The sequence below is a fragment of the Hyla sarda genome, chromosome 6 (assembly GCF_029499605.1).
Source record: "Hyla sarda isolate aHylSar1 chromosome 6, aHylSar1.hap1, whole genome shotgun sequence".
Lineage (NCBI taxonomy): Eukaryota > Metazoa > Chordata > Amphibia > Anura > Hylidae > Hyla > Hyla sarda.
Window position 1 is genome coordinate 16,987,581 of NC_079194.1, and position 20,057 is coordinate 17,007,637.

The 20,057-nt window shown below is 41.6% G+C and overlaps 1 protein-coding gene across 1 annotated transcript; it reads right to left on the reverse strand.

Moving 5' to 3' along the window:
- Positions 1 to 464: 464 nt before the first annotated feature.
- LOC130275361 (vomeronasal type-2 receptor 26-like) lies at positions 465 to 18,615 on the reverse strand. The gene is made up of 3 exons (XM_056523237.1): positions 18,561 to 18,615; positions 2,892 to 3,012; positions 465 to 1,405 (listed from the first exon to the last, which is right to left on the reverse strand). The coding sequence occupies exons 1-3, from the start codon at positions 18,600 to 18,602 to the stop codon at positions 507 to 509; spliced, it is 1,062 nt and encodes a 353-aa protein (XP_056379212.1). The 5' UTR covers positions 18,603 to 18,615; the 3' UTR covers positions 465 to 506.
- Between the last annotated feature and the right edge of the window lie 1,442 nt (positions 18,616 to 20,057).

The following is a 20,057-nucleotide window of genomic DNA, read 5'->3' on the forward strand; positions in this document are numbered from 1 at the left end:
GGTTACCATTAAGAAATAAGTACACTACCACACGACTGTGCCCCTGCTCTTAATCGCCCCCCCCCCCCATTCCTCTCATTATGAACTTCTGATATTTGATCATGAGCTCCTTGCTTCCTCTCAGCATATCCACAATGATGCCTTACAATCTCACCACTACCAGTCCAATTGATGCTGGTCCTGCCACCAACATTCTTACTGGCAGAGGTCATGACAGGGGTGCTCAGTCCTCTACACTGTCCAACAATTCCTTTACTAAACATATTTTAGCTACTAAAAAAAATTTGAGGGATATTTTTGTTTTTGGGGTGATTCGCCTACTAGTCAACTTTTACTCTCAGTGCTAGAAATGTTAAACCCAGCAACAAATACTATATATTTTTGTTAAACCCAGGGAGTATATGCAAAGCAGCTCAACCATACCAACTTTTAGGTAGTCTTCCCTTAGAATGCTACATAATAAATGTCTATGACATCTTTAAAGAGTTACAAAGTAATAAAGAGCACTAGTTGCCTCTAATATACAGGGTTTTTTTGACATTCAATTCAGGTCTAAATAATATAATAAAACATTTTGGGAAGAATATGAATCCCAAGAGTCCAGCACTTGATCCTAAGATGGCAAAAACCTGCACGGCCGTCATGTATTTGCCTTTAGTGCTGATATACGCCGGTATAAATGAGATCCATACACTACAGAACACCAACATGCTGAATGTGATGTGATGAGCTTCATTAAATCTATCGGGCAACTTTTTTGCAAAGTAAGCGACAAGAAAACATAAGAGTGCAAGGAAACTGTTATAACCGAGAGCTAAATAAAATATCACATGAGAACCTACATTACAATGTAATATAAGAATCCCAGGTTTAGACACTGAATCTCTATCAGAATATGGAGGATATAACTGTATCCAGCATACACAGATACCAAATTCGCCTATAAGGCAAAATATAATAAACACACGGGAAAATTTTCTAATATGTATTGTGAATCTCTTATTGGGTTTAGTAACTTTAAAGGCAATTAGAACAGTGATGGTTTTTGCCAAAATAGAAGAAACAGCAACAGCAAAAACTAAATTAAAAATAATATTCTGTAACAAACAAGTCATGTTGTCTGGATTACCAATAAACAATAGAGAACATAGAAAGCACAACATGAGTGAGATAAGGATGGTGTAACTGAGATTTCTATTATTGGCTTTAACTATAGAAGTCTCTTTATATTTAATAAATATAACTAGAATGATAATTGACAAAATAAATAATAGGACAATAAGTGATGTCAACAATGATCCAAGTAAATTCTGAAAAGATAAGAAATCAACTGATCTTTTCACACAAGCAGTATTTCCTAAATTCGGCCATTCATCTTCTGGGCACTGTTCACATTTATCTGCATCTAAAAGAAAAGACATATAGTGGAGAAAAGACAACAGTAAATACATTTTATACACCATGATGTTCATAAATAACCCTTTAAGGACATAGCAAATTTTCATTTTTGCATTTTCTCTTTTTTTCTTGTCGCCTTCTAAGAGACACTCTAATGTTTCCATCCACAGATCCATATGAGGACTTGTTTTTTGTGTGACTAATTGTACTATGTAAGGACACCTTTTATTTTATCAAAGATGTATGACACAACCTAGAAAATATTCTTTATTCGAGGAAATTGAAAAGAAAACCAAATTGTTGCTATTTTGGGGGGTTTTGTTTTATGCAGTGCACTTTATGGTAAAAATTACATGGTTTCTTTTTTTGTGGGTCAATAGGATTTGAATGATACCTAATTTACAGTATATAGTTTTTCTATTAATGTACAACTTTAGTTGAGGGATGATCTTTTTTTACTCCATGATTTGAAGTCTTTATAACTTTTCATAAATTTTTTTCTGATAATAGAAGTGACCAAAAACCAGCATTTATGTCAGGTAAATGTTCAAGTTTATACCTCTTACCATGTGGGATCATAAACATTATATTTTGAAAATTTGCACAATTCCGCACGTTGTGATGCCAAATAAGTTTTTTTTTTTTTTTTTGCTAAATTATTTTTATTAGGATTATATTAAAATTTTGACATTACATTTTTTAAGTCCCAATAGGGGACTTTTACATGCAAATCATTAGACTCCATTTACTGTTCAATGCTATGCTTTTGCATAGCATTGAGCAGTGATATCAGCGTTCCACTGATGCAGCCAAGCTCTGTCAGGTTGCATCATTGGAAAGGCTATTTGGTGGCCGGAGGCGGGAAAGCAGATTTTCTTCCCCCTTTTCCGCTTATTGGACCTTCGAGATCATTTTCTGGGGCCCGATAAGCACCACTGAGCTACAGGCAATTGAAATTAATTCTTTAGACTTTGTGATCGAGTGATCAACATTGATCACGGCATCTAAGGTGTAATGACGGCAGTGGCAAAATCACCGCTGTCAATCATTAGCAGTGAGGTCCTAGCTAGGGGTTAATCAGCAAACCGTTCATAAATATAGATTCCAGACAATTGCTGTAATAGCCATTGCTTACCATTGCATTACAATCCCGTCCAACCCTAAATAGTTTGTTGTTTTAAGTTATTTCAACTAAAGTGCCTTGCATAAGTATTCACCTCCTTGGAATTTTCTACAATTCTTTATTTTTTTTTTTATTTTTTTTTTTTTAATAACCACAGATTCAAATGTATTTCATTGCTATTTTATGTACACAAAATAGATCCGTCATTTGGAAGTGGAAGGGAAATTATTATTATTTTTTTTAAATAAAAACAAAGAGGTGAGGGCATATGAATTTACCTCTTTACTGTGAAACCTATAACAAAGATCTGTTTTTGTATTTATTTATAGCTAATGTATATTATGAGTACAAAAAGAAGTATGTATCTCACCAGTTTTATTAGAATATTCCCCAGCAGGGCAAGGGGCACATGAATGGCAGCAGTATATTCTTTGGTTTAAAGCTCTTCTAAATCCAGTGAGACAGGTGTCAGCACATGACGAAGAACGTTCCTAGAAACAATGTGATGTTAAATGAAATGATAAAATAAATCACTAAAATTAACCAAAAATAACATTCAGATTGATAATGATTAAAAAAATAAATACTAAAATGTTTCTCTTTCTTATGGCTGTCTCAGTTTTTCATCTTGCTATTCATTCACCCAATTTTACAAGGCATTCATGCAGCAATCCAGGGGAAGGAGGGAAAAAACTAACAAAAAAAAACTAGTAAGTGATCAAAATAGAATCCAAAAGAGATTACACTCACCATCCAAGGACTTCATTCAACAGAGTGTAGGCATATACAGGTGGAGGCAGGGGCACACCCGGTGTACCCCCGCCTCCGGCTATATATGCCTACACTCTGTTGAATAAAGTCTGTGGATGGTGAGTGCAATCTCGTTTGGATTCTATTTTGCTTTACTTTGTTGCTGAGGTGAAACGCCGACATCCAGACTTTGCCTCATCTGCACTAACACCATTCCCCGCTCCTATACACTGCCCTAGTCCTGCAAGTGCCGGATCCCCATCACTCCGGTTTCCAGTTACTATTAGGTGATCGGTGGGTATCCCACTGCTGGGACCCCAACAATCACCTAGTCAGCTGTTGCAAAACTGAAGCTCCTATCATGCCGGGGAGCTTCAGGCACAACAGGTCACTACCAAACTGCAGCATAATATCCAACATCAAGTAAGTAAAGGGAGTAGATACTCCTGTAAATGGTGAATCCCACAATAGATCAACAGGAGAGCAATAAGATCAAAGATGAGGCTTATCCCCCGTAGGGCTTGTTGTGATACACACATTCCAACAACGAGTGACGGCTGTCAGATACAGATTAGCACGTTCTTCATTTCTAATTATTTTTCTTAAACTATTCTTATTTATCATATTCTTCTTATAGCATGTGTAAATCCCATGTTTCAACACAAGCTATTATCCTTACCATGCTTGTTCCATTTTGACAGTACGATATTCCTTATTATGCTTGTTCCACATTACACTCACATTAAATTGTCATTCTTCATGTTCATTATTATATTTTTTTCTGCCCTTCACATAGTTGCACTGATTATAATTGTATTTTCATGTTTTGGATAGTGCAACTTATAGGCAATTGTACTCACCCTCCGTTTACACCATAAGTACGGTACTATATGTATACACACTGATTTATGCCATGAATAACTGTACACTGATACCCTCAAGCATAAATTCTAGTTTTTTCATTCCCTTTTATTGCTTTTTATTTTTACTTATATTTTAGTATTTTGTATTTTTAGTATTTTTGTATACTTAGTATAATTAACGCTGTTCTCATATTCACTTGCTATAAATTACTCCTAAATAGTGCATTTCCTATTGCATATTCCATTCCAGTTTTTATCCCGCACAATGGGGAATTCAGTCCATAGTTTACAAGTTACCTACATTTTCACATAATAAATAGTGGGATAACCCCCATCAGACATTTAACCTCTTAAGGACGTAGGGAGTACCTGTACACCCTACGCCTGGTCCCGGTGTTTAAAACGGCGAGCGGCATCGATCGTTGTGCCGCGCGCTGTTAGCCCTTCAGACGCTGTGATCAAAGTTGACCACCGCGTCTGAAAGCGAAAGTAAACGCTTCCCGGCAGCTCAGTCAGGCTGATCAGGACATCGCGATAAAATCGCCATGTGACGATCAGCTAGGACGCAAGCGGGGGTCCCCTCACCTGTCTCGGTCGCGTCCGATCGGCGATTGATTGCTCCAAGCCTGAGCTACAGGCTTGAGCAATTGAGCCCCTATCTCACTGATCCGTGCAAACCTATGTCTTTGCAGGGATCAGCATAGGAGATCATTGTGTGCAGTGCTATAGGTCCCTATGGGAGCTATAGCACTGCAAAAAAAAAGTGAAAAAAAAGTTAACAAAGGTCATTTAACCCCTTCCCTAATAAAAGTTTGAATCACCCCCCTTTTGTTATTAAAAACAGTGTAAATAAAAATAAACATATGTGGTATCGCCGCGTGTGGAAATGTCTGAACTATAAAAATATATCGTTAATTAAATCGCACGGCCAATGGCGTACGCGCAAAAAAATTTCTAAGTCCAAAATAGTGTATTTTTGGTAACTTTTTATATCATGAAAAAATTACTAAAAAGCGATCAAAAAGTCCGATCAATACAAAAATGGTAACAATAAAAACTTTAGAACACGGCGCAAAAAAAAATTAGTCCTCATACCGGCCCGTACGTGGAAAAATCAAAAAGTTATAGGGGGTAGAATATGAGAATTTTTAACTTATAAATTTTCCTGCGTGTAGTTATGATTTTTTTTCCGAAGTACGACAATATCCAACCTATATAAGTAGGGGATCATTTTAACCGAATGGACCTACAGAATAAAGATAATGTGTTATTTTTACCGAAAAATATACTGCGTAGAAACGGAAGCCCCCAAAAGTTACAAAATGACATTTTTTCTTCAATTTTGTCGCACAATGAATTTTTTTACTGTTTCGCCATGGATTTTTGGGTAAAATGACTAATGTCACTGCAAAGTAGAATTGGTGGCGCAAAAAATAAGTGTTACACCGAGCGCTCCGGGTCCCTGCTCCTCCCCGGAGCGCTCGCGGCATTCCTCTCTCTGCAGCGCCCCGGTCAGACCCGCTGACCGGGAGCGCTGCACTGACATTGCCGGCGGGGATGCGATTTGCATAGCGGGACGCGCCCGCTCGCGAATCGCATCCCAAGTCACTCACCTGTCCCGGTCCCCGGCTGTCACGTCCTGGCGCGCGCGGCTCCGCTCCTTAGGGCGCGCGCGCGCCAGCTCTCTAAGATTTGAAGGGCCAGTGCACAAGTGAAAGCTGACAGCGGCGTCTAAAGGTGCCTGTATCCAGTCCCTGGTGGTCCAGTAGGGTGGATCGCTCCCCCACAGCGCGATCGCGGGGGAGCGATCCACTACTGAGGTAGCCTGAGGGCTTACCTCTCCTCCTGTGTCGGCTCTGGCTCTCTGAATGATACAGCCTGGCAGGACCAGGCTTTATCAATCGAGCGCAGAGCACACAGATGAATGGGATTGTATGTAATCCCATTCATCTGTATGAGGAATCAAATGATTCCTCCTAAAAGTCCCCTAAGGGGACTAAAAGTGTAAAAGAAAAAAAGGTTAAAAAAAAGTTTAACACACACATCAACCCCTTCCTTATTAAAAGTTTAATAACCCCCCTTTTCCCAAATTCCATATAAATAATATATAAACATAATAAAAATAAACATATGTGGTATCTCCGCATGCGTAAATGTCCGAACTATAAAAATATATAATTATTTAAACCGCATGGTCAATGGCGTACGCGCAAAAAAATTCCAAAGTCCAAAATAGCATATTTTTGGTCACATTTTATATAATGAAAAAGTGAATAAAAAGCGATCAAAAAGTCCGATCAATACAAAAATGGAACCGATAAAAACTTCAGACCACGTCACGAAAAATGTGCCCTCATACCACTCCATATGCAGAAAAATAAAAAAGTTATAGGGGTCAGAAAATGACAATTTTAAACATATACATTTTCCTGCTTATGATTTTTTCCAGAAGTACAACAAAATCAAACCTATATAAGTAGGGTATTATTTTAACCGTATGGACCTACAGAAAAAAGAGAAGGTGTCATTTTTACCAAAAAATGTACTGCGTAGAAACGGAAGCCCCCAAAAGTTACAAAATGGCATTTTTTCTTAAATTTTGTCACACAATGATTTTTTTTTCCATTTTGCTGTAGATTTTGGGGTAAAATGACTGATCTCACTGCAAAGTAGAATTGGTGGCGCAAAAAATAAGCCCTCATATGGATTTTTAGGTGCAAAATTGAAAGGGTTATGATTTTAAAAGGTGAGGAGGAAAAAATAAGTGCAAAAACAGAAAAAACAGTGGTCCTTAAGGGGTTAAAGACACAATAAGGACACCGCTCTCTCACTATCAGGAAGAAGCCTACAACTGACCTCTCCCTACCCGAGTTCGGCTGTACCATCGGTCTGCCAGTGGCTTCGCATGGAGTGCAGAACCACAGTGGGTAACTGTGAGAGCGATGAGGGTCATCTCTACATAGCAGCGAATGACCAATGATGGGTGCATAGCAGAGTGACATCTTTGCTGCTCTCCTAAATACAGAATTAGTTTGCTAGATAGATTTTTTTTTTTCCCACAGAGGATGGCTTATCCCTCCACAGGAGCGGGTTGAAAAATACCAGGAACTATTTATAGCATAGTTGCTAACTGAGATTCCCCCGTTAAATCAGTTACATTGTATGTGGACAAGTGCTGTATTTATTACATCCCTACAAACGAACTTGATGTGTTTGCCATTTGCTATTTACAGTGGACTTGGTAAGTTGAATAGATTGAAAGTCATTTTTTCTGTTTCCAACATAGTGGTGGAGTTAGATTTGGGTCATTATTTGTTTATTTATTCCTTTATGAGAATTTTAAGGTTTTTCTGGATTACAGATTAACTGCAAGGGCCCTGCAACTTGCCCTGTAGAGGCACCTTATTTTAAAGTGTATTTTAGCTATCATTATTAAATTCAATTGGTTTATAAGTAGAGATGTCGCGAATTGTTCCCGGCGAATTTAGCATGTTCGCGTTCGCATCACTGGGCGAACATATGTGAAGTTCGATCAGCCCCCTATACTTTAACATTACAGTAAACTTTGACCCTGTGAGTCAGAGTCAGCAGACACATTACAGCCAATCAGCAGCAGTCCCTCCCTTCTAGACCCTCCTACCTACCTTACCTGGTTGGGAGGGGTACTCCAGAATCAAACTTAAGTTCCTTCAAGCAACTAACTACTACAGTATTCAAAGGGCTGAAAGATATCAGTCCGTGTGTCTTGCAACAGCTGGAGGCACCCTGGTTGGGAGGGAACCGCTGGTTGGGAGGGGTACTCCAGAATCAAACTTAAGTTCCTTCAAGCAACTAACTACTACAGTATTCAAAGGGCTGAAATATATCAGTCCATGTGTTTTGCAACAGCTGGAGGCACCCTGGTTGGGGACCACTGCTTAAAGGGGGAACTCCGCGGGCAAGCTTTTTTGCTCATTGTCACACTAGTGCAAATCACATTAGGTGTGACAGTTGTGCAAATTAAAAAAAACTAAACTTTTTTTGGCTGTTAAATAAAATAAGTTGTCACTGTCAGTTACATAGTTACATAGTTAGTATGGTTGAAAAAAGACATACGTCCATCAAGTCCAACCAGGGAATTGAAGGGAAGGGTGTAAGGGGATAAGGGAAAGGGATGTAGTTTTATAATTCTGCATAAGCATTAATGTTATTTTTTTCAAGGAATGTATCTAACCCTGATTTAAAGCTGTTAATTGTTCCTGCTGTGACCAGTTCCTGAGGTAGACCGTTCCATAAATTCACAGTCCTCACAGTAAAGAAGGCGTGTCGCCCCTTTAGACTAAACCTTTTCTTCTCCAGACGGAGGGAGTGCCCCCTCGTCCTTTGGGGGGGTTTAACCTGGAACAGTTTTTCTCCATATTTTTTGTATGGGCCATTTATATACTTATATACGTTTATCATATCCCCCCTTAAACGTCTCTTCTCAAGACTAAACAATTGTAACTCCTTTAATCGCTCCTCATAGCTAAGATGTTCCATGCCCCATATTAGTTTAGTCGTGCGTCTCTGCACCCTTTCCAACTCCGCAGTGTCCCTTTTATGAACAGGCGACCAAAACTGAACAGCATATTCCAGGTGAGACCGTAGCAATGCTTTATAAAGGGGGAGTATTATGTCCCTGTCCCTCGAGTCCATGCCTCTTTTTATACATGACAATATCCTGCCGGCTTTGGAAGCAGCAGCCTGACATTGCATGCTATTCTGTAGTCTGTGATCTACAAGTACACCCAGATCCTTCTCTACCAGTGACTCTGCCAGTTTAATCCCCCCTAAGACATATGATGCATGCAGGTTATTAGTACCCAGATGCATAACTTTACATTTATCCACATTGAACCTCATTTGCCAAGTGGATGCCCAGACACTTAGTCTATCCAAGTCATCTTGTAACTTATGCACATCCTCTATAGACTGTACCGTGCTACAAAGCTTGGTGTCATCTGCAAAGATAGAAACAGAGCTGTTAATACCATCCTCTATATCATTGATAAATAAATTAAACAGCAGCGGGCCCAGTACTGAACCTTGGGGTACACCACTAATAACCGGGGACCAATCAGAGTACGAATCATTGACCACCACTCTCTGGGTACGTACGATCCATGAGCCAGTGTTCAATCCAGTTACAAACTAAAGTTTCCAAGCCAGAGGACCTTAACTTACCTGTCAGACGTCTGTGAGGGACAGTATCAAACGCTTTGGCAAAATCCAGAAACACTATGTCCACAGCCATTCCTCTGTCAAGACTTCTACTCACCTCTTCATAAAAGCAAATTAGATTGGTTTGACAACTTCTATCCTTAGTAAACCCATGCTGGCTATCACTTATAATACTATTATCCCCTACGTATTCCTGTATGTAATCCCTTATAAGTCCTTCAAACAATTTACCCACAATGCACGTTAGACTTACCGGTCTATAATTGCCTGGCGAAGACCTAGAGCCCTTCTTGAAGATTGGTACCACATTCGCCTTGCGCCAGTCCCTTGGCACAATATCAGACACCAGAGAATCTCTAAATATCATGAACAAGGGTACAGATATTACTGAACTTACCTCTCTAAGAACTCTTGGGTGTAGTCCATCCGGCCCTGGAGATTTGCTTACATTTACTTTACTTAACTTACCTTGTACCATCTCTACATTAAGCCAGTTCAGTACATTATATGATGTATTACCAGCAATGACCTGGCCAATGTCAGCTCCTTTTTCCATAGTGTATACAGAACTAAAGAACCCATTCAGTAGCTCCGCCTTCTCTTGATCGCCCGTGACAACCTCCCCATTATCATTATTAAGGGGTCCTACATGCTCTGTCCTTGGTTTTTTTGTATTTATATATCTAAAAAAATATTTAGGATTAGTTTTGCTTTTTTTGGCCACCTGTCTCTCATTTTGAATTTTTGCAGTTTTTATTACATTTTTACAGATTTTATTAAGCTCCTTGTACTGTTTAAATGTTATCGCTGATCCATCAGATTAGAATTTTTTGAATGCTATTTTTTTTGTTGTTTATTGCTCCTTTAACCTCATTTGTCAGCCATGTAGGATTTAGTTTTAATCGTTTATATTTGTTCCCCTTTGGTATATATTTAGCTGTATAGTTATTTAGAGTTGATTTAAAGATGTCCCATTTACCTTCTGTATCAGTATTTGAGAACACCTCCCCCCAGTCTATGTCCTGTAGTGCAGCTCTCAGCCCAGGGAAATTTTCCTTTTTAAAGTTATTTGTTTTTGCTTTCCCCGTCTGTCTTTGTTTTCTACATTTTAAGTCAAAAGTAACTATATTGTGGTCGCTATTACCAAGGTTTTCCCGCACAGTTACATTACCAATCAGCTCTGCATTGTTGGAAATGATCAGATCCAACAAGGCATCACTTCAAGCAACGAACTACTACAGTATTCAAAGGGCTGAAAGATATCAGTCCGTGTGTCTTGCAACAGCGGGAGGCACCCTGGTTGGAAGGGAACCGCTGGTTAAAAGGTGTACTCCAGTATAAAACTTAAGTTCCTTCAAGCAACTAACTACTACAGTATTCAAAGGGCTGAAATATATCAGTCCGTGTGTTTTGCAACAGCTGGAGGCACCCTGGTTGGGGACCACTGCATAAAAAGGGAACTCTGCTGGCAAGCTTTTTTGCTCATTGTCACACTAGTGCAAATCACATTAGGTGTGACACTTGTGCAAATTAAAAAAAAAAAAAAACTTTTTTGGCTGTTAAATAAAATCTGTGGTCACTGTCAGTTCATGTCACAGTTGCCATTTTTTTTTTTGCCTGCAGGGCAAATTGTGACACCCTAGTGCAAATCACATTAGGTGTGACAGTTGTACAAATTTAACCAAAGAAATTACAGGCAGAGGAAGGCCACCCGCAGGGGCCTTTGTGGTGCTGGGATTCCCTTTGGCCCTTGAATGGCCAGTGTTCAGAGGCCACGTACCCTGAACCCCCAAAGTTCTGAGGACTTAGTTGACTGGCACAAGACACCCAATCAACTACAGCTGCCGCTCGGAACCTTGAGGCACTGTCCTCCTCCTCTAGCTTAGCTTCGGGCAACTCTCATGCTACCACTTGCCCGCCTGCCGCCACCACCAACACTAGCACCACAGCAGCTTTACTTGATCCATCAGAGGAGTTATTTACACATCAGTTTGAAGACATGAGTGATGCGCAATCATTATTGCCAGAGGATGTAGTTAACAGGGATATGTCTGAGTCAGGCAGCATTACACACATGGACGTACGGTGTGATGATGATGTTGTACCCACTGCTGCTACCTTTCTTGAGGTGTCAGATAGCGGTGAAGGTGTTGATGATTACGATGTGTCCGTGGATGCCACGTGGGTGCCCGCTAGAAGAGAAGAAGAGGGGGAAAGTTCAGATGGGGAGGAGGAGACGAGTTGGAAGCAGGGGGAGGTCATCGCAAGGAGCTAGTGGCACAGTCAGACAGCATGCATCGGCACCCGGGGTCAGCCAGACGGGACGCCAATCAACGTATTCTGTTGCCACCACCAGAATGCCGTCATCGCTGAGCTCAGCAGTGTGGCATTTTTTTGTGTGTCTGCCTCTGACAACAGCGAGGCCATTTGCAACCTGTGCCAGAAGAAACTGAGTCGTGGGAAGTCCAACACCCACCTAGGCACAACTGCTTTGCAAAGGCACATGATGTCATATCACAAACGCCTATGGGATCAACACATCAGTACAAGCAGCACACAAAGTCAAAGCCACCATCCTACTCCTGGTCCAGCATCTTCAGCCAGGTCAACCACTGCTGCCCTCCTTGCCCCCTCTCCTTGATGGCCTCTCCGTCTCTCGCCTTGAGCAGTTCCTGCTCATCTGCCCACAGTCAGGTGTCTGTCAAGGAAATGTTTGAGCGCAAGAAGACAATGTCTCAAAGTCACCCCCTAGCCCGGCGTCTGACAGCTTGCTTGTCGGAACTGCTAGCCCGCCAGCTTTTACCATACAAGCTGGTGGAGTCTGAGGCCTTTAAAAAATTTGTAGCCATTGGGACACCGCAGTGGAAGGTACCCAGACGAATTTTTTTTGCACAAAAGGCAATCCCCAACCTTTACTCCATTGTGCAAAAGAAAATTATGGTATGTCTGGCACACAGTGTAGGGGCAAGGGTCCCTCTGACCACTGATACCTGGTCTGCAAAGCATGGTCAGGGCAGGTATATCACCTACACTGCGCATTGCATGGCACATGTGTGTAATCTGATTGTACAACGCTTTGTGCTCTAGTACCCAGGCTCACAGGATGTCCTGAAGCAGTCCAGAAAGGTGTATGGCCTTTTCAGGCGTTCCTACAACATGCCAGTGAGGCGCTTGATTTGCGACAGCCCGACACGTTGGAATTCTACACTCCTAATGTTCGACCGCCTGCTCCAACAAGAAAAAGCCATCAACGAATATTTGTATGACCGGGGTGCTAGGACATCATCTGCGGAGCTGGGAATTTTTTTGTCACATTACTGGAGGCTCATGCGCAATGCCTGTAGGCTCATGCGTCCTTTTGAGGAGGTGACAAACCTGGTCAGTCGCACCGAAGGCACCATCAGCGACATCATACCGTTTGTTTTCTTCCTGGAGCATGCCCTGCGAAGAGTGCTGGATCAGGCAGTAGATGAGCGTGAAGAGGAAGAGTTATGGACACCATCACCACCAGAAACAGCCTTATCAGCATCGCTTGCTGGACCTGCGGCAACGCTGGAAGAGGATTGTGAGGAAGAGGAGTCAGAGGAGGAATGTGGCTTTGAAGAGGAGGAGGAAGACCAACCACAGCAGGCATCCCAGGGTGCTCCTTGTCACCTATCTGGTTCCCGTGGTGTTGTACGTGGCTGGGGGGAAGAAGATTATACCTTCCCTGACATCACATAGGACGAGGAACGGGACATGAGTAGCTCGGCATCCGTCCTTGTGCAAATGGGGTCTTTCATGCTGTCGTGCCTGTTGAGGGACCCTCGTATAAAAAGGATGAAGGAGAACGACCTGTACTGGGTGTCCACCCTACTAGACCCCCGGTATAAACATAAAGTGTCTGACATGTTTCCGCATTACAGCAAGGCGGAAAGGATTCAGCAGGTCCAAAATAAATTAAGAAGTATGCTGTACACAGCGTATAAGGGTCATGTCACAGTACAACAGGGATCTAACAGGGGAAGAGGTGAAAGTAATCCTCCTCCTCCTCCCACAAATACGCCGGCAAGGACAGGATGCTGTACAGATGGAGGACATGCAGAGCTTTTTAAGTCCTACGCATCGCCACAGCCCTTCGGGGTCCGCCATCAGAGAACGACTTGACCGACAGGTAGCAAACTACCTGGCCTTAACCGCAGATATCGACACTCTGAGGAGCAATGAACCCCTTGACCTCGTGTGTGCTGGCTTGACCTGTGGCCTGAGCTTTACCAATTTGCGCTCGAACTTCTGGCCTGTCCCGCTTCAAGTGTCCTGTCAGAAAGGACCTTCAGTGCAGCAGGAGGTATTGTCACTGAGAAGAGGATTGCGGGGTCTGGAAAAAAGGTTCCCGGGATGTTCGGCGCCAACCGTAGATGGAATAAAGATGTGGTGAGTCTCAGTTATTTAAAAGTGTTCTTTATTGCAGTATCAGACGCGTTTCGAGGTCTTGCACCTCTTTATCAATGATTATGGCAGACGTCCACAAGACGTCCACAAGGTTGTTGTGTGCCAACACAACCTTGCAAGGTGAGATCATCATTCATATCCACCTATTTCTTCCACCTAGTACAAACATACTGCCCAATAGGAAGCTCTGATTTTGTATTTTTGTATACAGCCCCACCACTGAGAAGAGGAGTCGCCTTGGTCAAAAAAGTCTGGATTACCTCACCTTTCTTAAGATGAATGAGGGATGGATCCCGAAGGGACTGACACTGGGCGATACATTTGACTGAACAAGGCCTGATCAGATGAGCTGCCTTGGGCTAAAAATGGTCCACAGGCTGCTGTATTTGAACTCTGAATGCCGGATGACTTGCGTGACTTATCCGCCATCAACTAGGATTCAAGCCGCAATGTTTTAGGGCACTATCTGCCTGGCGAAACAAACGGAAATTTTTCTGGCCGCTGCTACAGCAGCGGCTGCAACAATACCATATTTTCTAGCCAGGTGTACATGCCTAATTATTCTGGCCTCTGCTGCTGCACTTGTTATAGTGCTGCAATTTTTCTGGCTGCTGCTACAGATGCGGCTGTGACAATACCAAATTTTTCATCCATGTGTACATGCCTAATTTTTCTGGCCTCTGCTGCTGCACTTGTTATGGTACTGCAATTTTTCTGGCTGCTGCTACAGATGCGGCTGTGACAATACCAAATTTTTCATCCATGTGTACATGCCTAATTTTTCTGGCCTCTGCTGCTGCACTTGTTATGGTGCTGCAATTTTTCTGGCTGCTGCTACAGAAGCAGCTGCAACAATACCACATTTTTCATCCATGTGTACATGCCTAATTTTTCTGGTACTCTCTGCTGACATCTCTGTCCATTTTAGCAACCGTGGATATTAGATGTATGCTAAGGGTAGCATGGTGGCTCAGAGGTTAGCACTGCTGCCTTGCAGTGCTGGGGCCTTGGGTTCAAATCCCACTATGTGCTGCCTAATATGGGGGAATCTTATGTGCTGACTAACATGGGGGAATCTAACTATGTGATGCCTAAAGGGAGGCTCTAACTATGTGCTGCCTAATATGGGGGAATCTATGTGCTGTCTAAAGGGGGAATCTAACTATGTGATGCCTAAAGGGGGGCTCTATGTGGGGGCTAAAGCACATTATTCCAAACCATTTAGGAATAATAGGTGATGTATGCCCTTTATGGATTAAAACCAGACTCTGCATCAACTATGTAATTTTCCATGGGAGTTTTGCCATGGATCCCACTCCGGCACACCACAGTCCAGGTGTTAGTCCCTTTGAAACAACTTTTAAATCACTATTGTGGCCAGAAAGAGTTCCTGTGGATTTCAAAATTCGCCTGCCCATTGAAGTCAATGGCGGTTCGCCCGGTTCGCGAACATTTGCGGAAGTTCGCGGACCAAAAATGTTATGTTCGCAACATCCCTATTTATAAGTATCTCACAACTTTGAAGAATAATAGGGTAATTTGTGTATAGGACACTCTATTGACAACTCACATACTGTATATAGATCCTCCTACATTTTCCCTGAGAGCCAGTTAGAGGAACACGGACCCTTTTACTGTAGTTTCTTGATTTCTAGGCACATATTTGTGCCATAGGGGTTAAGCTTGGTATCTCTTATCAGGTAGCACTATCGAGCTGCCCTCACACACATTTGTTTACCATTCATAAATTAATCCAATTCCCACAAGTTTTAATAAAGGGGTACTCCACTGGAAAACATTTTTTTTAATCATTTAAATTTGTAAATTACTTCTATTAAAAAATCTTAATCCTTCCTACTTAGCTGCTGTAAAGTACAGAGGAAGTTCCTTTCTGTCTGACCACAGTGCTCTTTGCTGACACCTTTGTCCATTTTAGGAACTGTCCAGGGCAGGATAGGTTTGCTATGGGGATTTGCTCCTACTCTGGAACATTCCTAAAATGGACAGAGGTGTCAGCAGAGAGCACTGTTGTCAGACAGAAAGGAAATTTAAAAAGAAAATAACTTCCTGTGTAGTATACAGCAGCTGATAAGTACTGGAAGGATTACGATTTTTAAATAGAAATAATTTACAAATTTGTTTAAATTTCTGGCACCAGTTGATTTAAAAAAAAAAAAAAATGTTTTCCAGTGGAGAACCCCTAGTGTTTATATACAAAAACTAAAAGGACAAGTACACCATTAGAAACCAGTGTGGTCTCTCTAACTGCAAACTATGGATACTAACAACACTGCCTGCCGGCTAGGAAGACTGTCTTTGAAGACACATTGGGCCTCATTTACTAAGCTGAAACCGACCAGTTTTTGTCTGGTTATTTTGTCTGAGACATGTCTGCGCCAGTGTGCGACAGTGTGCGACAGTGTGTGCCTGAAAAACCCGACAAACCAGAGAAAGGTGCGTGGTCTGGTGCAAAAGGGGGCGTGGTGGGCCAAAAGGGGCGTGGTTTCACAACCCGCCGGATTTACTATGGAATTCACAGAAAATCCTGTGGGTAAATGGCTGGAAATATCGACCTAGAAAAAGCTGGTCAGAAAATGTTCCCGACTTTTCCCAATAGTAAATACAGAGGAATCCTGCATGTCTGAAACAACTTTTCCCACTAGTAAAAACCCGACAATCTTAGTAAATGAGGCCCATTATCTTCAATTTAGTATCAATAGCAATAATAGTATCACAGCCCACCTCGACATGTTTTGCCATGCTTAGAGGCTTTTTATAGAGGTAGCAGGCTTATAATCGCTAAAATACCATGCAGAGGTTTTATAAGCTCTTATGATGACATACTGGTGGGAGTGGATTCAAACTAACCGATCCATAAGGGTTCCGTAAATGGGCACTCTCATTAAAACTGTTTGCTATTGCACTCCTTATGGTAAATAAAAAATATTTCTAAAATACTTTGTTTTAACCCCTTAACGACCACGGACATAAATGTATGTCCTGGTTTGGCGGGACTTCCCGCACCAGGACGTACATTTACGTCCTGTGTATGACCGCGAGCATCGGATGGGTGCCCGCGTCATACACGGCAGGTTCCGGCTGCTAGCAGCAGCCAGGGACCCTCCCGTAATAGCCGACATCCGCGATCGCGCGGATGTCCGCCATTAACCCCTCAGATGCCGTGATCAATACAGATCACGGCATCTGCGGCATTGCGGTACTTTGATTGGATGATCGGATCGCCTGCAGCGCTGACGCGGCGATCCGATCATCCAGCATGGCGGCCGGAGGTCCTCTTACCTGGCTCCGGCCGTCTCCCGGGGTCTTCTGCTCTGGTCTGCGAGCGAGCAGACCAGAGCAGAAGATCACCGATAATACTGAGCAGTGCTGTGTCCTATGCATAGCACTGCACAGTATTAGCAATCAAAGGATTGCTATAGATAGTCCCCTTTGGGGACATAAAAAGTGTAAAAAATATATTTGAAAAATGTAAAAATAAAAAGTAAACAAAAGTGAAAAATCCCCACCCCCAATAAAAATGAAAATTGTCAGTTTTTCCCATTTTACCCCAAAAAGCGTAAAAAAAAACAAAAAAAAAAAACATATTTGGTATTGCCGCGTGCGTAAAGGTCAGAAATATCAAAATATAATGTTAATGATCCCGTACAGTGATTGGCGTAATCGTAAAAAAAAAAAAAAAAAAAGTCCAAAAATGCTGCTTTTTTAGCACATTTTATTAAAAAAAATTAATAAAAATGATCTAAAAGTTTTATATATGCAAATGTGGCATCTATAAAAAGTAAAGATGATGGCGCACAAAATGAGCCCTCATATCGCCCTATATACGGAAAAATGAAAAAGTTATAGGTGGTCAAAATAGCGCGGTTTAAGATTACTGATTTTGTACAAAAAGTTTTAGATTTTTTTTAAGCGGTACAAAAATAAAAAAGTATCTAGCCATGGGTATCATTTTAATCATATTGACCCACAGAATAAAGAACATGTGTCATTTTTACCATAAAGTGTACAGTGTGAAAACAAAACCCTCCAAAATGTGCAAAATCTTGGTTTTCATTTAAATTTCCTCCCTAAAAATTTTTTTATTTTGGGTTCGCCATACATTTTATGGTAAAATGAGAGGTTTCATTACAAAGTACAATTGGTCACGCAAAAAACAAGCCCTTATATGGGTCTGTAGATGTAAATATAAATGAGTTATGGGTTTTAGAAGGCGAGGAGGAAAAAACGAAAACGCCAAAATAAAATTGGCCTGGTCCTTATGGTGAAAATGGGCTTTGTCATTAACCTGTTCAGGACGCCGGGCGTATCCATACGCCCTGCATCCCGAGTCCTTAAGTACTGAGGACATATGGATACCGCCGCTAGCCGGTTGTGGACCGGATCAGGATGCCTGCTGAAATCATTCAGCAGGCACCCCGGTACATCGCCCAGGGGGGTCCTGAGGCCCCCCCCCCCCATTTCGGCGATCAGAGAAAATCGCATGTCAATTCAGACATGCAATTTTCTACAATTCCGGGCTGATCGGGTCTCTGGTGACCCGATCACCCGGAAAACAGGGATGATCGGAGTTGTCAGTGACAGCCCCTATCAGCCTAAGGGATAGGAGTGAGGTCGCAGTGCTGTGATCTCCTCCTATCCCCTGCCACTAGTCAGAACTGAGTTTTGACCAATGGCAGCGCAGGATAGGGGGTTGCCATGGAAACCCCCCATTCTGCTCACACCTGGATGTCGGGCAGAACGGGGGGGGGGGGGGGGAAGAAAATGGAGGCCTTTACCTGAGGACCAGATGCGTGGGGCCCGGCGATCATCGCAGACATCCAGCGGAGATCACGGCTCAGGTAGGGGGGGAGAATCGACAGTGGGGGGGAGAAATGAAAGTGAAAGTAATGTGATCTTTACTATGGCAACCACTAGGAAGGCCGGACTGCAACTCCCAGCATGCCCAGACAGCCAAAGGCAGTCTGGGCATGCTGGGAGTTGTAGTTTTGCAACATCTGGAGGGTCAGTTTGGTGACCACTGTTACAGTGGTGCCCAAACGGTAGCCCTCCAGATGTTGCCAAACTAAAACTCTCAGCATGCCTGGACTGCCCAGGCATGCTGGGAGTTGTAGTTCTGTAACATCTGTCATTTAAGATTTAGCAATTTTCATGAATTTTTTTAAAATTGCTGCTCTACTTTGAAGCCCTCTAATTTTTTCAAAAAGTTAAAATATGTCCATTTTATGATGCCAACATAAAGTGGACATATTGTATTTGTGAATAAAAATAAAATGTATTGTGAATATTCATTTTCCTAACAAGTAGAGAGCTTCAAAGTTAGAAAAATGCAAAATTTTCAACATTTTCATGAAATTTAGGGATTTTTCACCTTAAAAGAATGCAAGTAACGCTGAAAATTTACCACCAAAATAAAGTTGAATATGTCACAAAAAAACAATCTCAGAATCAGAATATTCGGTAAAAGCGTTTTCACGTTATTAATTCGTAAAGCGACGGTGATCAGAATTGCGAAAGAGGGCTCAGTCCTTAAGGTGAAAAAGGGCTGCGTCCTTAAGGGGTTAAGGGATTAAAAAAAAAAATGAAGTTTTCTGTTTTATTTGTCTTTAAAAAAGCTGCCACTAGGTGTCTCCCTACTTGTCCAGAGCACAGAATTTGCACAGAATTTAGACTCCTGCTGGTCTGGCAGAAGTCCAAACACAGGAAATGGTCACTTTTTATACCATAAATTTTTTTATAAAAAGCAATCAAAAAGTCCGATCAAAGCAAAAATGGTACCGATAAAAACTTCAGATCACGGCACAAAAAATGAGAAATTTAATGAGAAAAATAAAAAAGTTATAAGGGTCAGAAAAGGACATTTTTAAACGTATTAATTTTCGTACATGTAGTTATGATTTTTTTCCAGAAGTAAGACAAAATCATGTAGGGTATCATTTTAATCGTATGGACCTACAGAAAAAAGGAAATGTGTCATTTTTACAAAAAAAATGCACTGCGTAGAAACGGAAGCCCCCAAAATTTACAAAATGGCATTTTTATTTTCAATTTTGTCGCTCAGACTTTTTTTTATTATTTTTTTTTTCACCATAGATTTTTGGGTAAAATTACTGATGTTATTACAAAGTAGAATAGGTGGCAAGAAAAAAAAAAAAAGGCATCATATGATTCTGTAGGTGCAAAATTGAAAGGGTTATAATTTTTAAAAGGTGAGGAGAAAAACACGAAAATGCAAAAACGGAAAAACCCTGAGTCCTTAAGGGGTTAATAATAAG